The 26,863-nt window shown below is 45.9% G+C and overlaps 1 protein-coding gene across 7 annotated transcripts in view; it reads left to right on the plus strand.

Moving 5' to 3' along the window:
* The window catches only part of CLCC1 (chloride channel CLIC like 1), a 190,529-nt gene that overhangs the window by 46,829 nt on the left and 116,837 nt on the right, over positions 1-26,863 (plus strand). For all 7 annotated transcript variants that reach the window (XM_069232390.1, XM_069232391.1, XM_069232394.1 and 4 more), the window contains exon 4: positions 23,392-23,502. In XM_069232390.1, the coding sequence (XP_069088491.1) occupies positions 23,392-23,502 (111 nt within the window). The remainder of the gene's footprint in view (positions 1-23,391; positions 23,503-26,863) is intronic.

Here is a 26,863-nt window from a genome sequence, read left to right on the forward strand (position 1 = left end):
AAGCGCATACTCCACACACTGAGTGAGGGTACTGTTAATGTCATGAAAGTGATGCTGCTATTCTTGAGGTGTCTGTGGAACCCCGTCGGGTCCCGGGCCGATGCTTCATTTGAAGCAAAATACCGCGTAAAAGGAGAAAGTAACAGTAACTTACTGATATTAGTACAGCCTGTTGGCGGGTCACCTACCCGGGTCCGCGTCTCCCGTACGAATGGAGGGACACGAAGGGACCCGGTAAAAGAATGGTTCCATGCGGAAGTTGACCCCTTTCCTGAACCGGAACTACTCTCGTTACGACGTTCGATCATGGACGTCATGAAAAGAAGGACTACCAGATTGCGGGTCCAACATAGAAGGAATTGAAAAAGGGAGGACTCGTAATGGTGATGTAGCCTTGAAAAATGAAAATAATGATGAAAAAGCAAAAAACAAAATAGAGGTAGTGTGGTTGTAATCTATGAATAGTCAAATTGGAAAGTTGCTAGCTATTGCTATGTCAGATGTCTCGAATTTCCATCTAAAGAACATCGTGTCAAAAACATATTAGAAGTGCCTCAAGAGTATTATGTTGGGCAAGGGTGTTACGAAAAAATAGTCAGTCATGTACTGTGATATATAAAAACGGGGGGGCAAAAGTATATATAAGAGGATCATGATTCCAGTAAGTTCTACCGAACTAGACTTGACCAAGGTATATCATCGTTGAGTCCAGTTAGATGAGTGCGGAGTCTATACACCCATCGTTGTTCTAATTCAAAAAGGGCATTAGTATTGTTAGATGTGCTTGTCTGTAGTACGACCCACCACATGTCGTCTGGGCTATGTTTAGCCTCACAAAAGTGAATACTCAATTTCGTAGTGGCTCTCCCGCATCTAATGTTGCTGCGGTGCTCATTGATACGGAGTTTGACAATACGTGTGGTCATACCCACGTATTGTAACCCACAAGGGCAAGTAATCAAATATACGCAATTGCGTGTATTACAATTAGTGTGTTTTAGGAGATGCCAAGTGCCTATTGGTTCCAAGGTAAGGCACTTTAGTCGTTTTGTCAGAATGCACACGTTGCAATTACCGCATGGGTAGTGTCCAGCTACTGGAGGAATATCCCACAGAGATGTCTGTCTCTGAAGGCGAGGGGCAGGGGGTGGTCTGGTGTGGACAAGTATGTCTTTGATATTTGAAGTACGTTTGAATGCAAAACGAGGTCTGGGAAACTGCAAACCTCCGCTGCATAGAATAGACCACCTCTTGTTAACCACTTTCTTGATGGAATTGGAAAGGGAGGTAAAGGTGGACACACAAGTCAGTGTAGTGTCTGAGGCACGTGGAGTGTGAGTCAGTAGAGAGTCCCTGTTATAAAATTTGGCCCGCTTGAAGGCTGTCTTGACTACCTGAGTGGGATAATGACGGTTGTCAAGCTTCTCAGACAGGTCTCTGGCCTGTGCGACAAACGTCTCTAGATTGCTGCAATTACGTCGCAACCGAAGAAACTGGCCGTATGGTAAGTTGTCTCTTAGTGCTTGAGGATGAAAACTGTCATATAGTAAGAGGCTATTACGGTCAGTGGTTTTGCGGTAAGTGCTAGTGTGTAGCCTGCCATCCACTATTGTAATCAGAAGGTCCAGAAAAGGTATATCGGTAACAGAGACCGAGGATGTGAAGTTCAAAAAAGGGTCCAGTGTATTGATCCAGGATGTAAATAAATCGACCTCTTCTAAGGTCCCTTGCCAGACTATCAAGATATCATCGATATATCTACGCCATAATTTGATGTTGTCAGAAAATGGATTACTGTCTGGTAATATGTATCGTGACTCAAAATCAAACATGTAAAGGCAAGCGAGACTGGGGGCGAAAGTACTACCCATAGAAGTCCCGTGGATCTGATGGAATAGGAGATCCTCAAATTGAAAGAAATTCTCTTTCATAGCCAGGGATGCACAGTGTATAATGAAATGGGCCGGAGTTGTGAGAGGGTGTTCACTGAAAGAAAGAGCTGTTTCAACAACCCGCAATGTGGCATCTTGTGGAATATTCGTATATAGAGCCTCAACGTCCATTGTAATTAAGGCTTGGACATATACAGTGGAGTTGATGTTTTCAATCAAGTTGAGAACATCCTTCGTGTCTTGTAAGTACGTCGAAGATGATCGTACAATAGGTTGCAAAAAATGATCGCAAAAAGTAGAGAGTGGTTCTAGGATTGAGCCAATACCGGAGACAATGGGCCGGCCAGGAGGAGGTGTCTTGCCTTTATGGACTTTAGGGAGACAATAGAAATACGGGATACGTGGATTCACGGTATCCAGGAACTCCGCTTCTCTGCGTGTGATCCATGTATTACCAAGGGCTTCCTCTATCATTCCTCGTATTTCAGTTTGAAGTCTCACAGTGGGATCGTTAGTAATCTGTACGTAGTGAGAGGAATCACCGAGAAGTCTGAGGCACTCCTGTCGATAGTCAGTGGAGTTCATTACGACTATGGCTCCCCCTTTGTCTGCAGGTTTTATGACAATGCTCATGTCGGATGCCAGAGTCTTAAGAGCACATTTTTAATGTTAGAAGTGTTAACAAACTTCTGTTTTGGTTGTAGAGAAGAAATGTCGCTAAGTACAGCTTTTTCAAAAGCGAGTACTTCACAGGGGATGGCCGAAGTAGGGGGCATGAATTTAGAAGGTCTCTTTAAGCCAGAGTCCTGCGGCTCCTCTGTCTTAGGTGCCCCTTCAAAGAAACACCGTAATCTGATTTTTCTGAAGAACTGAGCCATCTCACAGTGTAGGCGGAAGGGGTCTTCAATAGGGGTGGGTACAAAGCCTAGCCCTCTATTCAAAACCCGTGTCTCCACAGAGGAAAGTTCTCTAGAGGAGAGGTTGACCACTAAGTCCGGCTCGGTGGATTCTTCCCTTGGCTGCGGGTCACCATTTGTGGTTCTTCCTGGGCCCAATGGACCCTTCTGCCTCTTCCTCTCCTTCTGCCTCTTCCCCTGCCCCGGCCTAAAAAAGGCAAATAAGGTGGTATTGGGTGAGGTTGGTAAAAGGGGAAGGGTTGCTGCCACCCTAGTGGTTGTCCTGGAGGATATTGGGGATAGTGATAGAAAGGATGTGCTCCGTCATCATCCGTATTCCATCCGTCGGAGGAGGAGCTATTGCTGTATTTCCAGGGTTTCTTCACCGAGGAGGAAGATTCATCCGAGGAGACAGAGTGAGTCTCGACGGAAAAGTCGTCTGAGATATAAGGATATACCTTTTCTCTACTGAATTTAGAAATATCCTTTTGTAATTTGGTGATCTTCTGTTGGGTTAGAAATTCCTTCGTCTCGTTGAGTTCAGCGTTTATTTCAGATAAACGACATTTGAAAGCAGTCACAGAGACAGAGGTTTTTAAGGTGCCCTCAAGAAGGTTGATCTGTATCAAGATAGATTCTGCTAATCGTTTGGATGTGTTAATGATTAGTACCAACCAGTCCCTGGTACATTTCCAGGCGACCTGGGCCCAGTCTTTCCTAAAGGCAAGATCATGAAGGAAAATCCTGGGTATGTTTGATACCAGAAGGCCATTAGGAGCTGTTTGCTCTCAAATATTCGGTCATTATAGTCCCATGTAGGACCGTTTTTATAAGGTCACGTTTAAGTGTGGAGAGCCTGTCCCACTCTTCCTTTGATGGACCAGAAGGTCCAGCACCATCATTCCCCAAAATTGACGGGGTCTGCAAAATTGCAGATACTATGTCGTCGTCAAAACTAAGCCCCTGGAAATTATCCATCATAAGGGTTTAGTGAATTGTAAGATCCCACAACTAAACAGTTGCGCTAGTATACTAATAAACAGAGGGATTGGGAGGAATATTGGTCCAGTGTACAACCTCCCTAAAGGTATGCAAGTCAAGAAAAGTACACTGTTCCAGTGAGGGAGAAAGTCCGTTACAATGGGAGGGTCCATCAAAGGAAGAGTGGGACAGGCTCTCCACACTTAAACGTGACCTTATAAAAACGGTTTGCCTTTACATGTTTGATTTTGAGTCACGATACATATTACCAGACAGTAATCCATTTTCTGACGACATCAAATTATGGCGTAGATATATCGATGATATCTTGATAGTCTGGCAAGGGACCTTAGAAGAGGTCGATTTATTTACATCCTGGGTCAATACACTGGACCCTTTTTTGAACTTCACATCCTCGGTCTCTGTTACCGAGATACCTTTTCTGGACCTTCTGATTACAATAGTGGATGGCAGGCTACACACTAGCACTTACCGCAAAACCACTGACCGTAATAGCCTCTTACTATATGACAGTTTTCATCCTCAAGCACTAAGAGACAACTTACCATACGGCCAGTTTCTTCGGTTGCGACGTAATTGCAGCAATCTAGAGACGTTTGTCGCACAGGCCAGAGACCTGTCTGAGAAGCTTGACAACCGTCATTATCCCACTCAGGTAGTCAAGACAGCCTTCAAGCGGGCCAAATTTTATAACAGGGACTCTCTACTGACTCACACTCCACGTGCCTCAGACACTACACTGACTTGTGTGTCCACCTTTACCTCCCTTTCCAATTCCATCAAGAAAGTGGTTAACAAGAGGTGGTCTATTCTATGCAGCGGAGGTTTGCAGTTTCCCAGACCTCGTTTTGCATTCAAACGTACTTCAAATATCAAAGACATACTTGTCCACACCAGACCACCCCCTGCCCCTCGCCTTCAGAGACCGACATCTCTGTGGGATATTCCTCCAGTAGCTGGACACTACCCATGCGGTAATTGCAACGTGTGCATTCTGACAAAACGACTAAAGTGCCTTACCTTGGAACCAATAGGCACTTGGCATCTCCTAAAACACACTAATTGTAATACACGCAATTGCGTATATTTGATTACTTGCCCTTGTGGGTTACAATACGTGGGTATGACCACACGTATTGTCAAACTCCGTATCAATGAGCACCGCAGCAACATTAGATGCGGGAGGGCCACTACGAAATTGAGTATTCACTTTTGTGAGGCTAAACATAGCCTAGACGACATGTGGTGGGTCGTACTACAGACAAGCACATCTAACAATACTAATGCCCTTTTTGAATTAGAACAACGATGGGTGTATAGACTCCGCACTCATCTAACTGGACTCAACGATGATATACCTTGGTCAAGTCTAGTTCGGTAGAACTTACTGGAATCATGATCCTCTTATATATCCTTTTGCCCCCCCGTTTTTATATATCACAGTACATGACTGACTATTTTTTCGTAACACCCTTGCCCAACATAATACTCTTGAGGCACTTCTAATATGTTTTTGACACGATGTTCTTTAGACGGAAATTCGAGACATCTGGCATAGCAATAGCTAGCAACTTTCCAATTTGACTATTCATAGATTACAACCACACTACCTCTATTTTGTTTTTTGCTTTTTCATCATTATTTTCATTTTTCAAGGCTACTTCACCATTACGAGTCCTCCCTTTTTCAATGCCTTCTATGTTGGACCCGCAATCTGGTAGTCCTTCTTTTCTTTTCATGACGTCCATGATCGAATGTCGTAACGAGAGTAGTTCCGGTTCAGGAAAGGGGTCAACTTCCGCATGGAACCACTCTTTTACCGGGTCCCTTCGTGTCCCTCCATTCGTACGGGAGACGCGGACCCGGGTAGGTGACCCGCCGACAGGCTGTACTAATATCAGTAAGTTACTGTTACTTTCTCCTTTTACGCGGTATTTTGCTTCAAATGAAGCATCGGCCCGGGACCCGACGGGGTTCCACAGACACCTCAAGAATAGCAGCATCACTTTCATGACTTTAACAGTACCCTCACTCAGTGTGTGGAGTATGCGCTTAATATCGCAGGAGGGTCAAGTACGACCTACTAAGTTTTTCATTGATCACCAATACGGCGATCTATCTTCCTTCTCTTTTCTTTTCCTTTCACTGACGATAAATCAAGTTACGAGATAACATCTCATTTGCCGCAGATTTCATGTCTCTGTAAATTTCATTTTTCTGGACATAGCCTTACCGATTATGACTATCCATTGGCTTCTATTAATTGGATAAACCATATGAAAATCATTGCATTTATAACGACGATTTGAATATTAATAATTTTCGTTTTACTACTAACGAGGTGATACTGCTGTGATGTGTTTTGTTAGGGATGTTTTCTTACTTCATTGAGATAATGTTGTAACATTGTGCCTCCCAGAGTGTTTTTTCTAACTCTCCTCGCACGATATTAACACATCCTTATTTATTACATTTCTCTGTACCATTACTCTCCCACTCCAGAGGAGTTATACAGACCTGACCATTGGTCCGCTCTGTCCCAGGTAGCCCGCTCCACAATGGGGACGGCAAGCCCTTTCTAAATATGTTTATACACGTTTTCGTGGGGGTCACTTGTTTTACACTCACACTGTTTGACATCACCACTTTCCTTACCCATGTTGAAGAATGTGTCATTATGGGTAGTTATGTCAATACTACATACTATTGCTTAATCATGTTTATCATGTTTATCTCATTTCAGAGGGCGACAGACAGGATGAGCAATTTCATATTAGTGTGAGTGACTGGATACAGTTTGTCCTGACAATTTCAGGTATAAGTTTGCTAGTACTTGACGTAAATAGGAGATCCATCTAGTCAATTTTTTCATTTTTTGGTCCTGAAGAAGCGTCACTGGACCCTTTTGGGCCTCTTTTAGACGTGAAACATGTCGACCTTAATAGGGGATGGCGTGGAAATGCCCCACCCCTCTCCAGAGTGATTGACCATTAACTCGGTTTCACTCTTATGATTGGTTTTAACCTTGGCCTCTGACCTATATATTCTGATTAAATAGATTTGCCTTTATGGTTCAGTGAGCCAATTTTAGATTCCTCTTTCTTGATCTCCTTTCTTTATACACACAATAAGGGTCTGGGCATCATCTCAGATAAGAACTCCGGCAAAGAGCCCCCCCATCTGGGGTGGAGCCCGTCAGACATTGCAGCGCCAGTCTGACGAGGAGCAACTCCGATGATGAAGCATGACACCTGTTTGGGTGTGTGAGGTTTTTGCTCCTAAATAGGACCCTCCCATTGTAACTGACTTTCTCCCTCACTGGAACAGTGTACTTTTCTTGATTTGCATCAGAAGTGTGGGCCTGATTACAACTTTGGAGGAGGTGTTAATCCGTCCCAAATGTGACGGATATACCACCAGCCGTATTACGAGTTCCATAGGATATAATGGACTTGTAATACGGCTATCCGTCACTTTACCGTCACTTTTGGGACGGATTAACACCTCCTCAAAAGTTGAAATCAGGCCCTGTGTCTGGTGTTGGAATTTGCCCTTTCTGCAGGGTTATCCACAAACGGTTTGCTTTTCTCCTCCTGTGGTTTTTTGTTTTCTACCCTCTTTTTGTTGGCTTAAAGGCTCTGGACACTTTACTACTTCTAATCTGTGCCAAAGTGCATTTGCTCTCTCCTAAAACTTGGTATAATTGGTTTGCACCTGTTTGGCTTATTTAATTTCACTCTACGTCCTATGTAAAATTGTATGCCCTATACCCAGGGTCTGTAAATTAAATGCTACTAGTTGGCCTGCAGCACAGGTTGCCCCACCCACAGAAGTAGCCTTTCAAACTTGTCTCAGGCCTGCCACTGCAGTGCCTACGTGTGCAGTTTACTGCCACATTGACTTGATAAGTCAAACTGATCGCTGGACTGAACCGGTGAGACTGCACCAGACCCCCTCTCACGGCAACACCTGTACAGAAGATCAACTGGCCCTGCGGGAGCTGGGCATGTCACCCGCGGCATGAGTCTAAGCTGCAAGGGACTGATGCCGGGTGTGAAGGAAGACGAGTCCAGCAGATGAGTGTCTAAGGAGGCCTGGTGTGGCCAGACAGATACACAAGGTGGTGCTCGGAGAATGACCTGGAGAAGGCCAGCCATGCTAGGTCACTAACAGGGGTGTGGGAGACTCGCCAATGAAGCAGCAGCACTGAAAAGCTTATAAGACCACATGGTGATGTAGCTGCAACTTTGCTGCATGCGTGTGCTCAGCGGGTCCTATGTCTGCGGCCCCCCCAAGCTAATATTTGGTGGGCGCCAACGGTCTTGGTCACAACCTTTGGGGCCCTACAATGCTGGGCTGAGCCCCATCTGCGGTCACTGCTGAGCCCTGCGGACGTGGCAGGCCAAGATACTGGTGTGTTCCAGGGGCTCTGCGGGGGACTTTGAGGACTGCCAGGGGGCTCTGGGCTGCTGGCCTAGAATGGAAGGGGCCGCAGCTGTGCTGGACTCGGCCCTATTAGGTGGCATTGAGATCGCTGCCTCCCTCCTTTGGCTCATATACCCTCCCTCCCCCTGTTGCTATGCTGCTGTTGTCGACCCACAGGAGGCATTATGGCGAGTGGGAGGGGACCGTGGGAAGGACCAATAGTTGGATCAGCCGAGGTCAGACATCACTGGGCCTAACTGCCAGTCAACAGAGAGGGGTACTTTAACGCCTGCATTTGAATTGAGGGTCTACCTCCTCTGGGGCTCCAGAAACAGCAAGAAACTTAGAGGTTCACGGCATGCCAGCGAGTGGCCCCGCTATGGGGGTGAGCCCTGGGGGATAGTGACCCGCCTGAGTCTTGGACTCGGCTGAGGATACGTCATGATCCTAGGTGAAATACGTTCTTTTCCTCTTCCTTATCTTCTCCCCCTTTTCTTTTGGGCTCCCTGTAGGAAATTGCCACTGTTGGCATGGTTACCCCCCACTTTTTGCCTAGTTTTGATGCCAACTTTGATTGCAAGTGTGCTGGGACCATGCTAACCAGCCCCCCCGCACCAGTGTTCTTTCCCTAAAACTGTACCTTTGTTTCTACAATTGGCACAGCCCTGGCACCCAGTTCAGTCCCTTATAAAAGGTACCCATGGGACCAAGGGTCCTGTGACCAGGAAAGCTCCCTAAGGGCTGCAGCGTGTATTATGCCACCCTGGGGGACCCCTCACTCAGTCCATGCATACTGCCTGGCAGCTTGTGTGTGCTGGTGGGGAGGAAAAGACAAGGTCGACATGACACCCCTCTCATGGGGCCCATCCCCACAAACCACTGCCTGTGGTATAGGTAAGTCACCTCTTTAGCAGACCTTACAGCCCTAAGGCAGTGTGCACTATACCACAGGTGAGGGCATAGCTGCAGGAGCAATATGCCCCTACAGTGTCTAAACCCATTCTTAGACATTGTAAGTGCAGTGTAGCCATATTGAGTATATGGTCTTGGAGTTTCTCATTACGAACTACACAGCACCATAATGGCTTCACTGAATACTGGGAAGTTTGGTATCAAACTTCTCAGCACAATAAACCCACACTGATGCCAGTCTGGAATTTATTGAAAAATGCACACAGAGGGCATCATAGAGATGCCCTCTGTATGTTAGCCCAACTGCTAGTGTAGGACTGACCAGTCTGTGCCAACCTGCCACCTTCAGACGAATTTCTGACCACATGGAGTGAGTGCCTTTGTGCACTCTGTGGTCCGAAACAAAGCCTGTCCTGGGTGGAGGTGCTTCACACCTCCCCTTGCAGGAACTGAAACACCTAGCAGTGAGCCTCAAAGGCTCAAGCCTCGGATTACAGTGCCCCAGGGCACTCCAGCTATTGGAGATGCCCTCCCCCCCCCAGACAATGTCCCACTTTTGGCAGCAAGTCTGGTGGGAAAATTAGGGAAAAGACGGAGGAGTGACCACCCCAGCCAGGACCACCCCTAAGGTGTCCATAGCTGAAGTGACCCCCCTCCCTGCAGAATCCACCATCTTGGTTTGGAGGACAGGGACCAATAGGGATAGGAGTGTGCCCCCCCTCCCCAAAGGGAGTGGGCACAAGGAGGGTGTAGCCACCCTCAGGGACAGTAGCCATTGGTTACTGCCATCTGACCCCTAACACGCTCCTAAATCTAGGATTTAAGGGCCCCCCTGAACCCAGCTCACCAGAATCCTGGCGACCTACAAGAAGAAGAAGGACTGCTAAGCTGAAAACCCCAGCAGAGAAGAAGGAAGACAACCACTGCTTCGGCCCCAGTCCTACCTGCTTGACTCCTGCTTCAGAGAACCTGCAAAAAGACCAGCAACGCGTCCAGCGGGCCCAGCGACCTGTGCCAAGTCCAGAGGACTGCCCTGCACCCAAAAGGACCAAGAGCTCCCAAGGACAGCGGCTCTGTCTAAAAGAGTGCTGACCCCTGTGCACCCGACCTCCACGGCCCGTGTCCAGGTAGTCCACCCAGCAAGAAAGGGTCCCCAGGCGATTGGGAGCAAGAGCCCACCCTGGGTTGACCCCTCCAAACCTCCACGACAACGCCTGCTGAAGGTATCCAGAGAACCCCCCCTGACTGCGAGCTCCGGACAAAGATATCCAACGCCTAAAAGGCACCCTGCACCTGCAGCCCTCAGAACCTGACCTCCGGTGCAGCATCGACCAGCAGGTGGCCCTCTTCCCTGTCCAGCTGGTGGTTTGCCTAAGAAGCCCACTTGGACCTCGTCTGCAGCCTCAGAGTGACCCCCGGGATCTCCTCATAGAGTTGCATTGAAAACCCAACGCCCTATTTGCACCCTGCACCTGGCTGCCCTAGTGCCGATAAGGGTGTGTGTTGGTGCCTACTTGAGGCCCGTCCAGTGCTCTCTTGAACCCCCCCTGGTCTGCCCTCTGAGTTGCGGGTACTTACCTGCTGGCTAACCGCATTCCGAGTACCCCCCTGTTTCCAAAGGAGCCCCCATTACTTTGGTTCCTCTTTGACCTCTGCACCCGACCGGCCCCGAGTTGCTGGTGGTGGGTGTTTGGGGTTAACTTGAACCCCCAATGACATATTACCTAAAACCCGGAGATAGGAACTGTAAGTTGAATACTTACCTGTAAAACTGTACAATCTTTTCTTCCCCCAGGAACTGTTGAAAATTTTACTTTTAAAATAGCTTTTTTGCCATTTTAAAGAAAACTGTATACATTGATGATTCCATTCAAAGTCCTGATTATATCCATGCAAAATACCTTTCATTTTATGTACTTACCTGCAAACTGAATCTTGTGGTTCTATAGATAAATTAACAAAACATATTTTTCTATATAAAATATTATTGGTCTGGAGTTAGGTCATTGAGTGTGTGTGTGTGTGTTCTATTGCTTGTGTGTGTACAACAAATGCTTAACACTACGCTCTGATAAGTCTAACTGCTTGATCACACTACTACAAATAGAGCATTAATATTATCTGTTTTTACCTTTGCCAATCTTCTGGGGACTCCCTGGACTCTGTGCACACTATAGCTCCTTTTGATATAGTAGCTACAGAGCCAGCTTCCTACACTCCCCATGTGTCAGAGGGAGATCATCCATAGTGTGTTGCGCGCCTGGCAGCCTATATTGACAGCAGTGATCGAGTCCGAGGGCCGCCAAGGGGTGCTGCTACCGGAGTGGGAGAAGAGCCTCTTTCCCGCTGACACTACCTTGCTCGGTCAGGACCTCACTATATTCTTCACCCCGTTCACGTGAGAGTGCTGCAGAGGTCCCCTTTATTTTACCACAGTTGGTGCTGATGGTGGAGAGACCGTGATCCCTGGCAGCTGCTTCGCTTGGACCTCCTGAGAGTGCACACTGACCCTCCCCCTCTTGTGTTAGGAAGTGAATAGATTAGGGTAACAAGAGCCTTGCTGATCAGAGGTAACCCATGTAGCCCTGGACTGGCGTGGTGGCCGCCCCTCTGTGCCATGGGGAGTGAGACACATATGACGAGCCTCCCTGGTTCCTGCACCTAATCTTTGACTGATCCCACCTTGACGGTACCATGCAAGGGACAAGTCAGCAGCCGCCACCTACCAACAGAGGATTGACAAATTCACTAAGCACAGCACTTCCAGAAGTGAGGCTAGAGCAGCTGGGGGCAGCCCCCTGACAGACAAAAGCCCAGAAACATCATCCATATTGCATGCATTTCAAGATCGGAGTCTCCCCTGAGGGCAAGATGCAGGAGTTAAAGGTTGACCTGGGGCTGATCAGACAACACCTATGGAATACTACTCATATGCTCGCTGAGGTAGAGGGCAGGCTGTCTAAAACTGAAGATGCTCTCAATTCACATGAAGATTACCTACTGCCTCCATAACGCCTAGTGAGACAGCTGGAGACCAGCACCAAAGACATGGAAGGAAGATCAAGGCGTAAATGTCTGCATATCATAGGCATAATGGAGGGTGCTGAAGGGATCGCTCCCACCATGTTCATGCACAACTGATTGCTAAGCTGGGTTCCCACAAGAGATGCATCGAATTGCTTCATTGTAGAGTGGGTGCACAGAGCACTGATCGATAAGCTCCCGGTTGCACACACCCTCGCCTGTTAGGTGCTTAATCATGCTGATAGAGACACTGAGGTCCGGGTGGCACGCTAGGCAGGTCCGTTGACCTATCAGTCCTCCCCTGCATGATCTTCCTGAACTATACTCTGAAGGTTCAGCAGCAAAGAACATCCTTCCAAGAAGCAAAACAAAAACTATGCTTCTGTTCCCAGCTTGTCTGAAGGTCCTCTTCCACAGCATGACTTTCTTTTTCCACACTCCTGAGGCAGTCTGGGACTGGATAGAGAAGCGCCCCGCGCTGCACACTGGAGGTCCTCCACAGTAGAGGAATGGGCGGGGGCAGTGGAGGACCTCCTAGAGAATGGTACACAGCATTGAGGAAGCTGCCTTGCAGCTGGGAGCGGAGGGCCGGTCCCCGGTCCCTGGGTCCTGAGCGCCCCACTCAACGAGATTATTCTACCACAGTGGTGGAGGAACCGTCAGCACAAATTGTCACTCATGACCCCTCGCAGGCCCTGCCAGACATTCTGTGATACGTGGATGCAGGTTGCAGGGCCTTTGTAGTATTTAATGCAGCTGCGTGGAGGCTCGCAAAACTCAGACAAGCCTGTCACTCTCCTTCTCGCCCCCTCACACATCTATCACCACCCCCATACTGTCCTTGACCCCTCCCCCTTTTTTAGGTTTTACGTACATGCACGCTTGCAGAATCTATTAAGAAATAAAACTAGAAAGGGGCTTAGGACCTGCCCCTTACTTACCTGAAGTTACCGTTAGCTTAGTCTAACATCACTCTGATTTACGTGCTTCAGATTGGCCGGCATGCCTTCTGCACGGTGTCCTGCTTCACTTCCTGTTGTCTTCTTCGCCGTACTTGCCGTCGGGTTGTCTGTTAACCAAGTACTCCTTCCGGTCACTTCTCATTGGACACTAGCCAGTGTCCTTCCTCTCTGGCACACACTTTTTTTTTTTTTTTTTTTGCTCCGTGGTGGTATGTTGTTTGGGCTTGTCGCTTTTTGTTGTCATTGTTTTTCTTTGGGGTCTGCGGCCATTCACTTGAAGGTATGGGAGCGCCTTATTTGCTTTTTGGAAGTATGTTGTTTGTGCATGTTGCTCTTTGTGATTACTGTCTTCTGCGGCCGTCCACTTGTTTCTGCTTGCTACACGTAGGCATTATTTTCTTTTTAAAAACATCCACTGTGGGAACAGTACTCCGTACAAATCATTTATTACAAACAAATCATCAGTGTGTTCACAACAATGGCATAATACTTCTATAAATCTGTTTAATGGGCTCATTGCAGTTACTTTGCATAATGACGTTGGCAAAACATGCGACCAGGAGCTTGACCAGCAGCGTCATACTAATTAAGCCAGTCTCTGTAAGCACCTCATGGCTCGACTTGATATACATTTATCGCTAATGGGGTATAAATCCGAAATTGTGTGATTTTTCTCATAGACTGGGCCTTGAAAGTAGCAGACTGACTCTCTAACAACTTTGGCGCCATTTCAGACGTTTGTTGGTGTGAATTGGTTTTTCACATGGGCAGGCCACCTCGTCATTTCTGCGCCTTCGTATTACGCTTCAATGACCAGAAAAAATCATTGCCAAAGTAATATCACATGTTTGATGTCGGCACATTAACCTGTTAAGCTATCTTATCAGATTGCACAGCTCATGCTTTGGAGAATGGGCAGTGTGGTGTGGGCATTACATTCACATGGATTTGTACTTCATTCCAGTGATAATTCACCACTGAAACCTTTTTTACAATGTTCTTTTTTGCTCTTTTTCCTAAGTGATGCTTGTCGATTATGGGTTATGATCTAAGTGAAGCCATTGATACTTGCCCGGTTGGGGTGTGAGTACTGTATTTGAACATATCTCTAAATGCACATGTTTCTCCACAAGCCGACCCACAACACAGTCTCTCTTTCTCTCTGTCTCTCGTGCTCTCACTCTCTTGTGTCCAGGCATGGAGCTGGTTATGTTCCAAAACAAGTACGGAAATAATTGGTTATGCCAATGCTTTTTTTCTTCTTTCCCTTCCTCTTTCAGTGGCAAGCTTGGGGCCGGCTTTAGTTTGGGTGGGGGTATGCACACCTGGGAGATACATCCTTAGATGCGCCACAACAGGTACTTCCAGTTCACAAAGTATGGGATGGAGTTGTGGTTGGGTGGGGTGGGGGTGTTGTTTTGGATTCTTCCAATTGATGGTGGTGCACATGGATGCATGGCAGGCACATGAGACACTTAAACACAGTTCATTAATACAGTTAGAGAGTGGGTGATACCCCTGAGAACATGGCAAGGCAACACATAATCCAAAGTAAACTTTCAATCCTCTTGTTGAGTGTTAACAGCATGCTTGACATAATCAAGCGGGGCGGTACTCAAGGTGGCCGCAAAGACGGAGGCTGATATCTTGATGCTGCAGAAGACTCATCTCCTTGGCAATCGATGTCCCTTTCTGGCTCAAAGTGGTTATGCCCAGGTATACCACTTGGGATTTCCCAAGAGCACATGAGGTGAATGACTTTTTGGGAAAACTGGGTGCTCCCAGAGGATCTATGGCTCCTAGGCAGAGATCGTAATGGGATGTGCGACCCAAGTGTTGACCTCTCCTTTACCCCTTCAAGCACTGGGTACAGTTCAACACTTCTCTCCGCTTTTCTGCATAACCTGACTTTGATTGCTTTGTGGAGAACACATCACCCAGGGGAGAGGGGGTACACCTTCTGCTCTGGAGCCCACCGGTCTTTCTCCCAGCTAGACCATTTTCTCATGTCAAACTGTGAGGGTCATCGGGACTTGGACATACAACTGCTGGCGCTGAGCCTCTCATCACTGACCGGTGGAGGTAGACTTGGCATGCGCCACGCCTCAGGCATCAGCTGGTTGGCGCCTGAATCATTGGAGCCTCCAAAATTAGGAAGTTAGGGAGAGGTGTCGGCATGCGTGCCAACACTTCTTCACCGAAATAAAATGTTCTGTGAAATCCCAGAGTACAAGGTGGGGGCCCAGAAGGCCACCATCTAAGGAGACATTATCAGTTACTCTAAAATCCAAAGAGACCGAGCTCAGCGGAAGATTAAAGACCTCTAGGAGTGAGTACTCGACTTCAAGGGCTGCTAAGTTGCATCGATGGAGCAGTCCCTCTTGTGGGATTCGCTGCACATGAAAACATTGCTTCGGCAGGAACTCACACGGGGCGAGGGAGGCCAGGATGGCCACCCGTAGCAGAATCTACCAATGTAGCATCATGGCCAGTAAGACTCTACACCGGCTGTGTACTCCAAGGGAGACTGGTGCCCCGATGGCCTACTTAACAGCCAAGGATGGCTTGTGGGCGACTAGTAGTGAGCCCATAGCACAGGCTTTCGTATCTTATTACCAAGAGCTGTATAGCTCAGACCCCTTGAGTCCCCAAGCAGACCTACATCAATTCATGCTGGATCTGCTGATGCCTCGTTTACCCCCGTAGAGCTTGAATCCCTGGAGAGTGATGTCCCCTGCAACAAGCTGCAAGCGGCCCTAGCGAAGCTAAGGGCAGGCAAGGCGTCAGGGCCTAACTGCTTCTCGGCGGAGTTTTGCTGGCTCCCGTGCAGCCCCAGATGGGTACTTAGATGCTGGAGGCCTTCAGGAAGAATGTAACTGGAGTCAAGCTGCCAACCTATCTTAGAACGGCTGAAATTGTTGTGATACTGAAGCCGAGTATGAAGGGCACCCATTGCGAGCACTGCATTCATTATTGAATCCAGAGGCAAAAATCTGGACCAAGATGTTGGCCACCTGGCTCGCGGGGTCATGACCTACCTGGTCCACGCAGGCCAGTCTGGGTTTATGTCCCATCGCACTATTCGGCATAATCTAAAAAGAGTTCACAATATCATTGAACTGAGCAAGAGCTGCCCTGGACTTGGGGTCCTGCTGTCGATTGACTTTAGCAAGGCCTTTGACTCTGCAGAAAGTGGTACCCGCCAGGGTTGCCCACTGTGTCCCTTGCTGTTTGCTCTAGCAATTGACCCCCTGGCGGCATGGTTGCAGGTAGACGCACTACCAATTGTCCCTCAAGCCGAGCTATAGAATTTTGCTGTATGACATCCTGATGTTCTTGGATGATCCAGAGATGTCAGGACCACGGACTCTCCAAATCCTTCAGTTCATATTCTGGCCCACACATGAACACTAAGTCCTCGATTTACCCCATTACCACCTGTCGATTACACATGGATTTACCCCATTACCCCCTGTCGATTACACATGCCGTGGGCAGAGGGGTAACAGTTGTTCCTCATGGGGTTTAAATACTTGGGAGTCTACATTACAGATAACATTCCATGGTCCTATGAACGTAATATTTTGTCCTGGTTGGAAGGCCATGCAAAAGATGTAAAATTCGGGTCCACTTTCCCTTATCCCTCCTGTGGCGCTCTGCCATTTTTAAAATGGTCTCCCTTCCGCGTCTTTTGTAACAACTACCAAATCACCCTTTCCTAGTGGAGCTGGCCTTTTCATCAAGGTAAATGCATTGATTAGAACGTTATTTTGGGATGGGTGTCCACTTCGAATTGCTTCGGGAAAGGCTCTTAGCTGGTCTTCGAGGTAGGGATTATAGCTACTCCTGATAATCTCCTGTAGTAGAGGTTGGCACACTTATAGTAAATGAGTGATGGTTTGAGGGCTTCGACAATACAGCATATGCGTTAGAGGGATGGGCAGTGGGTTGCTGCAATCCTCCACATCTGCCCTATGGTGGAGTCATTCTACTGGCCCTGCCCTCTACCACAAGAGTGGCCCTAGGGGTATGGAGTGTGGCTATGAAATCCATGGGTTGGGCGGGAACAAAGACACTTGGACTCCACTGTGGTGTGGTACTAGACTCCCACAAGTTGCAGCCCTTCATGATTTCTCTGCCTGGGACACCATAGGCATACCCACCTTAGGGGATGTGATGCACAACAGGTTGTTAAAATCTTTCCATAATCTACAAGTAGAATATGTTGTGCATCGTGCACAGTTTTTACAATACCTCCAGCTCGGCCATGCTCTCCTGTCGATTAAACAATTCGAGGTTATGTCTTGAATACTCCCATCTTAAAGCGATAATTCTCCTTACAAATATCAAGGATCATAAACTGAGATTTACAAAAGGGGGGTGGGGGAGGTGTGGGAAAGGGAACTAGGACTGATGGATGACAAAGATCTGAGGGAAGCAGTAGAAGCCCCAGGAGAGGCGGTAACCGCATCCTAATTTTGCCTGCTGCAGCTCAAGCTACTTCACCGCGTACATCTCATTAGAGCAATGTTGCACCCCATTTCACTAATTGCCACATGTAAGTGTCTCCGGTATGACGATCCACAAGGGGACATACCCCATACATTTTGGCACTGCCCCACTGTTACAGCTGGGCTTTCTGGTTGTCAGAGCCCGCACTCTTTTCATGCAGGAACTACTACTTCTAGTCAGGGTAAGCTACACACTTAAAGACAACCTGTGCTTACCGTCTATTAGCTTGGCACAGAGCAGTCCGGCTTATCTAAAGAGGCAATATACAAAGTATTTCTGCAACACACAAACACAGTAACACCATGAAAACACCACAAAAAGCCCCCACACAGGTTTACAGAAACGGGGAATATTTTTCTGAGTAAAACAAGAAAAGAACAACAAAAATCCAATCAGTAGAATTCAAGATATGACTTTTTAAAGAATAAACCAAAAATAGTGGTTTGAGGTCAAAAGCACTGAACCGTTACTTGAGGTCATGCTAGACCGGGGTCAATCCAAAGTTCAGGCTGACTGCAATGGATGGATGGCAGGCCGGCTACAGAACTCATGCAGAGCACGCTGAAAAAGTACCTTGAATGGAGCAAGCGTCAGTGAGAAGCCTTGATGCGTTGGTTCCGATCCACTCAGTCGGGTAGATGCATTGAGCCTCGCAGTTGGGCCCTGCTTCGGTGTCGAGCTCTTCTTGATGCAGGTGATGCATCATCGTCAAGCTGCAGAGCGATGTCCTTGGAACAGTGTGCACCATCGTCAAATCTCAGTCGGGTCCTACGCCGTCACTGAATCGGCACTGCATCAGCGTTGATGGGCATTGATCGCAACAACGGACTGGATGCGTCGATTCTTCCACAGACACAGCTGCAAAAACCATTTCTCAGGCCCAGGACTTGATTGGCAGCTCAGGCAAGGCTAGGACTCACAGGTGGCAGAGTTCAGCTGCAGCAGAGTTGGATCCAGTGTTTGATGTCCCTGAGATTGCACGAGAACAGCAGGCAAGCAAACAAGCATTTGGAGTCACTCTGGGTCAGATGAGGGGGGTCCAGTCCTTCCTCAGCACGGCAAAGATCAGCAGGCAAAAGGGTACCTCATCAAGTCCGAGTGCAGTCCTTCTGGAAAAGCAGTCCAGCAGCGTGACACTCCTTGTAGCACAGCAGTCCTTACTCCTGGCAGAGTTCTTTACGGGTCCAGAAGCATACTGATTTGGTAGGGTCAGAGGCCCAATTCTTGTATCCAAATGTGCCTTTGAAGTCGGGGTGACTCCAAGAAGGGTCTTTGAAGTGCACAGAGGTCCTTTCTTTTCAGCCCAGGATCCAGACTATTAGTAGGGGGTAAACAGCTCTTTGTATAGGGACAAGCATTCCTTATTCAGCTGTGTCCTCTCCCCTCCACCCTTCCTGCCCAGGAAGAGCCATCAAAATGCAGATAAATGTAGATGAGTCCTCAGACACCTAACCTTCCTGTGTTTGTGGCTGTCTAGACTGAATGCACAAAGTGTAGCTGTCATCCACCCCAGATGTGTATTGGAGACAGGCTGTAAGGCATACAGAGCAGAAAGAGGCCGGGAAATGTCCACTTTCTAAAAGTAGCATTTCTCAAATAGTAATGTTTAATCCAACTTTACCAGTGAAGAGAATTTATCATTAACATTCCAGTGATATGAAACATGATGTAGCAACTTCTTTCTGATCAGGAATTACAACCTAAAGTATGTTAAGGAATTCATAATACTGGCCTATGAGAGGAGTAGGCCTTACAGTAGTGAAAACGACTTTGGGAGTTTTTCACTAACTCGACATGTAAAACCTAAAAGTGCATGTCCTGCCTTTTACTTACATATCACCCTGCCCTATGGACTACCTAGGCCTACCTTGTGGGTGACTTATATGTAAAAAGGGGAGTTTAAGGCTTGGCAAGCATTTTTAAATGCCAAGTGGAAGTGGCAGTGAAACTGCATACACTAGCTCTGCAGGGGCAGGCCTGAGACATAGTTAAAGGGCTACTTAAGTGGGCGGCACATCCAGTGCTGCAGGCCCACTAGTAACATTTAATTTAAAGGCCCTGGGTATCTGGTATGCCAATTAAATATGCCAGTTGAGGATACATCAGTGTTACCATGTTTAATGGAGAAGCACATGCTCTTTAGCATTGGCCAGCAGTGGTAAAGTGCTCAGAGTCCAAATGGCAACAAAAAGCTACTACAAAAATGTGAGGGATGCAAACAGGCAAAAAGCTTCGGGGAAGACCACCCTAAGGCTGACAAATCTCTCACCCACACTGTCTCACTTCTGGAATGGGGTCCTCTGACGTTTGGAGGAAGTGCTGGGCTGTAACATTCCCAGGGATTGCAAGCTTATCCTCTTGCACGTCACAGACGATTTAGAGGGTAATGGATATCAAAGCGCGCTGCTCTGGCTGGGTCTGATCATCGCTAAATGGGGTATTGCGCATGCCTGGAAGGATACAGTGCTAAACCCCCCCCCCAATAGAGATGTGGACTAATGTTATGGATTATAGCATGGGAATGGAATGCCCAATTTACCTGGAAAGGGGTGCCTCCAGAAAAAACACAACATTTAGAAGGATTGAGCTGGGTGTCGGAGGTATACAGTTACAACCCTGCCCAGCTAGACCATGGACCTTTTATGGAGATACACGCTCACGCAACCCTGAAATACACAGCTCACACAAGGGTGAGTGCTCCCGAGCTTGGTATGTAGCCAAGTGTGGTCATGCCATGGTTTCCTGCATTATTGCTGTACTTTTCAACTGTCATGTCGTAAATGATGATGTCTGTTGTACCCATATGTTGCATACTGTGTACCACCCCTGGGACCTGTTTGTTAAAATCAATGAAAATGTTTCTGGAAACAAAAACAAAAAAAACAACTCTGATGTGGACCGTGATGCACTCAATAATCGAAGGCTATCTAGACAACTGATAATTCAGATAAATATTTATATTTATAAGGCTACCGCCTCCCCACACAGCCTGCATACATCCCTACTGTAGTCCTTTAACAAAAAGAAAAATGATGTGCTACAGTTTTATGTCAGTCTGTACTGTGATGGCTTTTTCCACAAAAAATACTATCTCTCTTGTCACAAACGATCCTGTTAGCATTTCCAGACAGTTGATGTGTAGATCAGTTCTTTCCTGTCCATCTTCCACCTCTGAAAATTTGTCCACACCTGGCCTTCCTTCCCTTCTCCCAACCCCAGCAACTAGAGCTTGACTCGATAACCAGATCCAGGGCAGATCTGGAAATTGCTCTGCCATTTCATGCTTCCATGTGATCTAACCACCACTGGATTTCCATCCTGGCCTCCAGTGAGAATGTGACCAAATCTAACAATGTTACCTTCCTTTCAAGTTACTATGGTTTTCAGCCTCTGTAGTACCCTGTAATGGAGGGGACACAGAAAAATGGCCTAAGTGTAGAACAGCAGAAGTCCCTGGACAGTTGTCTGAGAGATTCTGCCTGTCAGTTGTCTTTTCTTGATGTGTGGGTCAGATTGGCTGCCTCTGAGTCCATCACGACACCCACAAAGGCCATGAACTGACTTGACGAGTGCTAACGTCTCCTGATTGGTCACAAACCTCAGATCCTGGAGCAGTGCAGTAATTGTTTTCATATTGCACTGTCGTTGCGAAGGGCCTGGATCCATCGGTAGACCGTTGTCTAGATAAATAATCTGATGTCTCTCACTCTGATGCTCCACCATTGGTTGCAGTAATTTGATGACGCACCGAAGTGCCAATGGTAACACCAAATCTCCCATGAGAAGGACTAATAGGAAGTGACAGGGAGGCATCTTTAAGGTTCTACCTGACTATCCAATCCCCTGGAAAAAGAACACCTCTTAAAAGATTGAGCCCCTCTATCTTGAAGCTGCGGTAGACTGACCAGCCACTCATTAAACTCTCAAATGTCTGACTGTTCTGTAACCTTTGTCCTTCTTGTTGCTTGCAATACCCTTGGTGTGTATTACTAACCTGCAGATGGCTCCTTTCTGTTCTATCTTTGCCACTTCCATGTCCATAAGCGCTCACTCTTGTTCTGAGAACCTGAGTGGTTTGAGTCTTATTGTTTGCACTGGGGAACCTCTGCACACCCTTTTATTCCCTCTTTCCTTTCTTGTCCCTCTTTCCAGTTTTTCTCCAGTTTCCTCACCTCTTCCTTCCGCTCTTACATCTTTTCTCCCTCCATTTTCCTCTTCTCCCATCTTTGTGTCCTCTTATCTTTACTTCCTTGCATCAAGCCATTTCCTCCATTCTTAACTCTTCTACCTTTCTCCTTTGACCTGCACTCTTTCACCTCTCATTACCCGATTCCTCTCCTTCAGCTGCCATATTTCATATCTAGTTCCTTCCTCTTAACCTCTCTTGCTCCTACTTTTGTCCCTTTCCTCTCCTTCTGTTTCTTCTCCTCTTACCTTCTTCCCATCCAGCCTTTCTCCTGTCACTCCCTGCTTCCCTTCTCTTCTTCCTGTCTTAACCGCACCATCCTCTTCTCTTTCCTGCTCTCCTCTTCCCTCCCCCCATTCCTCTCTTTCCCTTTTCCTCTATTAAGCACATTTTGGACAGATCTGTGCCTCTTTCTCAAGAGTAATTGGACTTCTGTCAACATTTTGGGTATAGTTTACCCACACCTTAAGTTGTGTCTGCAGTTGTCACAGCCTTCAGCTATTTTATATTAATTTCAGGTTTCAAGCCATGTATTCACCTACAATAGCACCATTCCAGTTTTCAGGTATCCCTTTCTCCATGCAGCCCAATTCACCACAGATCACAATTGACTGGGTTTTATCCTGCAGTTAGAAATTTGCTTAAATTTTTTTCCGAGGGAACAAAGTCATACGTGGCTTTCCTGTGTTTTTTTTTTTTTTAATTGGGCCCCTTATCTTCTGCACAGTGATTTACTGCCCGAGTAAAATGTCATCAACGTCCATCTTACAAATTTAGGATGCGCTTATCATTGAGTAAGACGGTGCTTTTTAACATGGATCACATCTTCATGACATCAGATGTGATATATAATCTATGATCTGGCATTTTACAGCTTAGTTACTCGGACTCCAACTCCAGTCTTTGCTCTGGATCAGGTTTTGTCACATCTTCTGTTGCATGTGACAATGCCTTAAACACTGCTGAAACCCCTGTCGGAGGCCATTGTATCAGAACAAGACACAGTAGTGGAAGGCTAAAAATCAATGCAGTGCAAAAATAAAAAGCCTAAAAGAGACTGCATCTCCGGCCATTACACCTAAGCTAAAACCCACCTCTTCTAGGAATACACCATGAACGAGTGAAAAAGCACACTTTGGGCTCCTCACCCTATTTGCCCTCCACTCCGTCTTTTCAACACTGTATTCTGAATTGTTCCTAATCCTTTATATTGCTGCCTTCTCAAGCACTGTTGCTTGCTGGGATAGTGGTATGGACATCCCAGTACATACATACATAACAGCCCGCAAATCTCTTTATACCAACCAAGTATTTGTCTCATAAATAAATATACATGTGCTTTAAAGAATATGTCAATGCCTATATTCCTTTAACTAGGTAACAAAGATGATCATAACTCTTTCACCCTTTTTGTTAAAGTCAGATTGCTACTGATTTATTATTAGTAATTTTGGGGCTTCAGTGTACTGTTACGGTATGTTAGGGCTTAAGTGGGGTATGAGTACAGATACTGTTGTGTAGTTGGGAAAGTATGCTTTTGTGTTTTCATTACCAGTAAAATGTTTGCTTTACTGTTCCAGGTTGATTATTTTCAGAAAAAGGAGAAGTCTAGATCACATGAAAGTAGCAGTATCCCTATTTTTAAGCGGTATTTGAACAAGATTTTAATTGAAACAGGGAGACTTGGACTTGTAAGTACAAGAGTACTGATACTGAGAAATGTTAATAAACCAGACATAATAAGGCTTGCAATAGAACAGTATTCATGAAATGCTACACTTGTCACTGTTCATTTCAGTTTTGCTTCATTCCTGCTTCCTGTTAAATGAAATTTTGAGACTGAGAACTTGCTACATATTGGAAGAAGTAAACATGGTTCTTAATTTCCACAGAAGTGCAAACAATTTTACTCTTTCATTATATGCCAAATTTCTGCCTTTACGCTGGCATTCTCTTGCATCAGTACTGCTTAATACCGATAACTAAAACATGATTGGTTAAAATACTAGAAGACTGACAGTTGTGTCACTGCCTGCACCTCACTGATAAAGAGCCATTCTCTTCTTTTCCTCTTTCATTGTACGTAGCTCAAAAACAAATGAGAATTTCCAGAACGTAGACATTCAATGAGAAAGGTATTCGTACTTGGGTAACATACAGGAGAACTTTAAGAAATAGCCAGGAAACCAATAATCCTGGATCTGATAAATCAAACCAACAGTCTTCAGGTGGGAAAGAAAGATGGGAAAAAAAATAAGAAAGGGGCTGCAGAAGTCCCACGATAAAGAAAATACATTGAGCAGAATCCACTTTGTGTACTTTACATTAAGGGAAAGTACTGTATACCCTTAACAGAAAGCAGGAGGGTACCAAGGTGTTCTTATCTATTGTGAAAATGGACGCCAGACAGTGTGAAATACCATGGCATAGCAAAACATAGTTATACATATAATACCAGGTAGCATACCATCAATAATGATGTTTAGGGGGGTGGTGATGAAGGTAGTAAGTACAGTCACAGAGATGAACATTGCTCCGGGCAGCCATGATGGCGGTTAAATTCAACATCAGTGTGTCATGTTGCGGTCTGTCATGGTATAGTAATTTTAAGAGCTATTGTATGCAAACAAAAAGCATCCCAGATACAGCTTTAAAAGATTTGATGCAGTGCAAAGATCTCCTGGATTGCCATCAATCAATAATATGGAATGGTGAGACGTGAGGGTGAGGCACACTCAGTTATAACATAACACACATTAAGTGACAACTAGCAAATTGTAGAACCCCACAAAGGGAAACAGATAGGAAAAAGGGGGTGGTAGTGTGGTGGCAGTAGCAAATGGCGTCATGGCCTCACACGTCCCTGTTTTTAAAGGGATTTAGATTTCCTTGTCACAATCTTGGAAAATCTAGGACTAGGAGGCGTCATTATAGGGTATGTTCATAGCCTAGCAAGCACAGTATTTGCTGCTTAATTAATCTGAGGTGGAAGGTCCAGAAAGTGGATCCTTTGAACCAAATCATTTCTTTCAAAATGTTGTCTAGGATATAACCACTGAAGGAGGCCGTTGGTATGCGAATTGAGTAAGTACCAAATTAGGAAGCATCAGTGCCTATTTCTGATAATAACTAGCAAACCCATCTGTTAGGGATAAGAGTGCTTACTACCCAGCAGGACTTCGCGAAGGAGATGAGGTGTGTCTGCACGAGCTTGTACACCCCTTGTGCTCTCTCTGTTTCACCTACGCTCTGTTTAGCCTCTATAGGAAGGGGTAGGGATGGGTGGCTGCTTAACTCGCTGGGAATCCAGCATGTGATCAGTGTGAGGCAAAGGGAGATAGGAAATCCAAGTTGAGTATTGTCTGATCCTTGTCTGTAGTTATGCCTTTGATAGCCATCTTATCTTATAGGATCCGATAGTTGATTCAGCTGCCACCAGCCCCCAGGTATCCTACGTGTCGGAGAAGCACAATAGCCCATTTTTTATTGTTATAGGTTAGCTATGAGTAATGTGTCAGAGTGTAGTATATTATTTAAGCATAGAAGTTATCAATGAAGTGAGGGGTCTGTGTGTGTTTGCACGTCTTTGGGGGAAATGTAGTTCAAGTCTTTATTGCATCGCATCTATCTTATACTGACTGGATTGTAATATCAGTGTTTGCTCCTCATGAGTAATATTTATACACCAGAAGAGCATTTATCATAGTAATTTTACCCATTATTCACATGGATTACAATTATGACAATCACCCTGATATCTTGTACAAGGGGCATCTTATCTATGGGGAAATCCACACATAGTCTATACCAGGTCTAGATCAATCTGATAAAATAGATCATTCCATGGCACTTCATCATTTAATGTATAGGTACCTGTTGTCAATTTGAACATCAAACCCTGTTCTTTATACAGTGGACATCACTTCAGATTTCCTTGTCCACTTTCTCAATTACTGTCCACTGTAGATCATTGGCATCGTCAACACTGTTACCCCTTTCTCAATTACTGTCTATTGTATATCATTGCCTATATGTCATCTTTAAAAAAATATTTCAGCAAGTTTCATTGTTAGTTTGGCTCACTTGATGTTTGATTTAGGTTCCAAAAGCCTTTTTCTTACTATTTTGTGTTGTCCTCCACAAATACTTCAAGTGACGTGAGCAGGTTCACATCATTATAGTTATTATGTTGACAGCATAGCGTTGGGTCATAGGACCATTATATTCTGTGGACCACCATCAAGTTGATTTTAACCCATACCCACACAGACCTCTAATAAAGTAATACCCTGGCCTGTGTGGGGTATTTCTGTTTTATAGTCTCCCCAGTAGTAACAATATCAGAAGTGCTCCCTGGAACATGGTTAAGCCAATCTTGTCTGGATCCATTGATGAAGCATGCCACTACTAGAGTGGGTGAGGGTTATATATAAAAATAAATAATTTTCTTTTTTCCATTGAAATTAGACCAGGTATTTACACTGGATAGGAGTTACTTTAGATTGGCTGGGGATACCCCAACTGATATGCAGAGCTAGAGTGTGCCATGCAGTGCACCAAGTCAAACATTTCTTCATTGGGTTGAGGGGTGGGTTCTCCAACAGTAGAAATGTTGAAAACAAATGTGGCAAAATGATTAGTTTTAGAGGTCTGTTTCCAAATAATTTGATTGTGAAAGTTTCAGGTTCTCCAGGCACTCGTTAAACAATATGAAAAATCCAGACATTGTGCAGCAGTGCATATAAAAAAACGTTGGATGCCACCAAATCATCTCTAGTGATAATTGTCAACATCAAAAGGATCCTCTGTTCTGAAGCATCTAGCATCCTCTATTGGTAGGTTTTAATTAGTACACCTTAGGGATAACCATTATAACCATACCAGCCTGGGTCTTAAAAAATCCTGCTTTACTCTGTGGTGCAGCCAGAGAGTTTGGTGCCCCTGGTAATTATTAAATAGCTGCTGATCATTTGAGGGGAAACTGTGACACGTTCATGAGTTCTTTAGTCTTCACTATTTGACACGCGCTCAATCAAGGATAGGGTTAGAATT

Source organism: Pleurodeles waltl, chromosome 4_2 (genome assembly GCF_031143425.1).
Source record: "Pleurodeles waltl isolate 20211129_DDA chromosome 4_2, aPleWal1.hap1.20221129, whole genome shotgun sequence".
NCBI lineage: Eukaryota > Metazoa > Chordata > Amphibia > Caudata > Salamandridae > Pleurodeles > Pleurodeles waltl.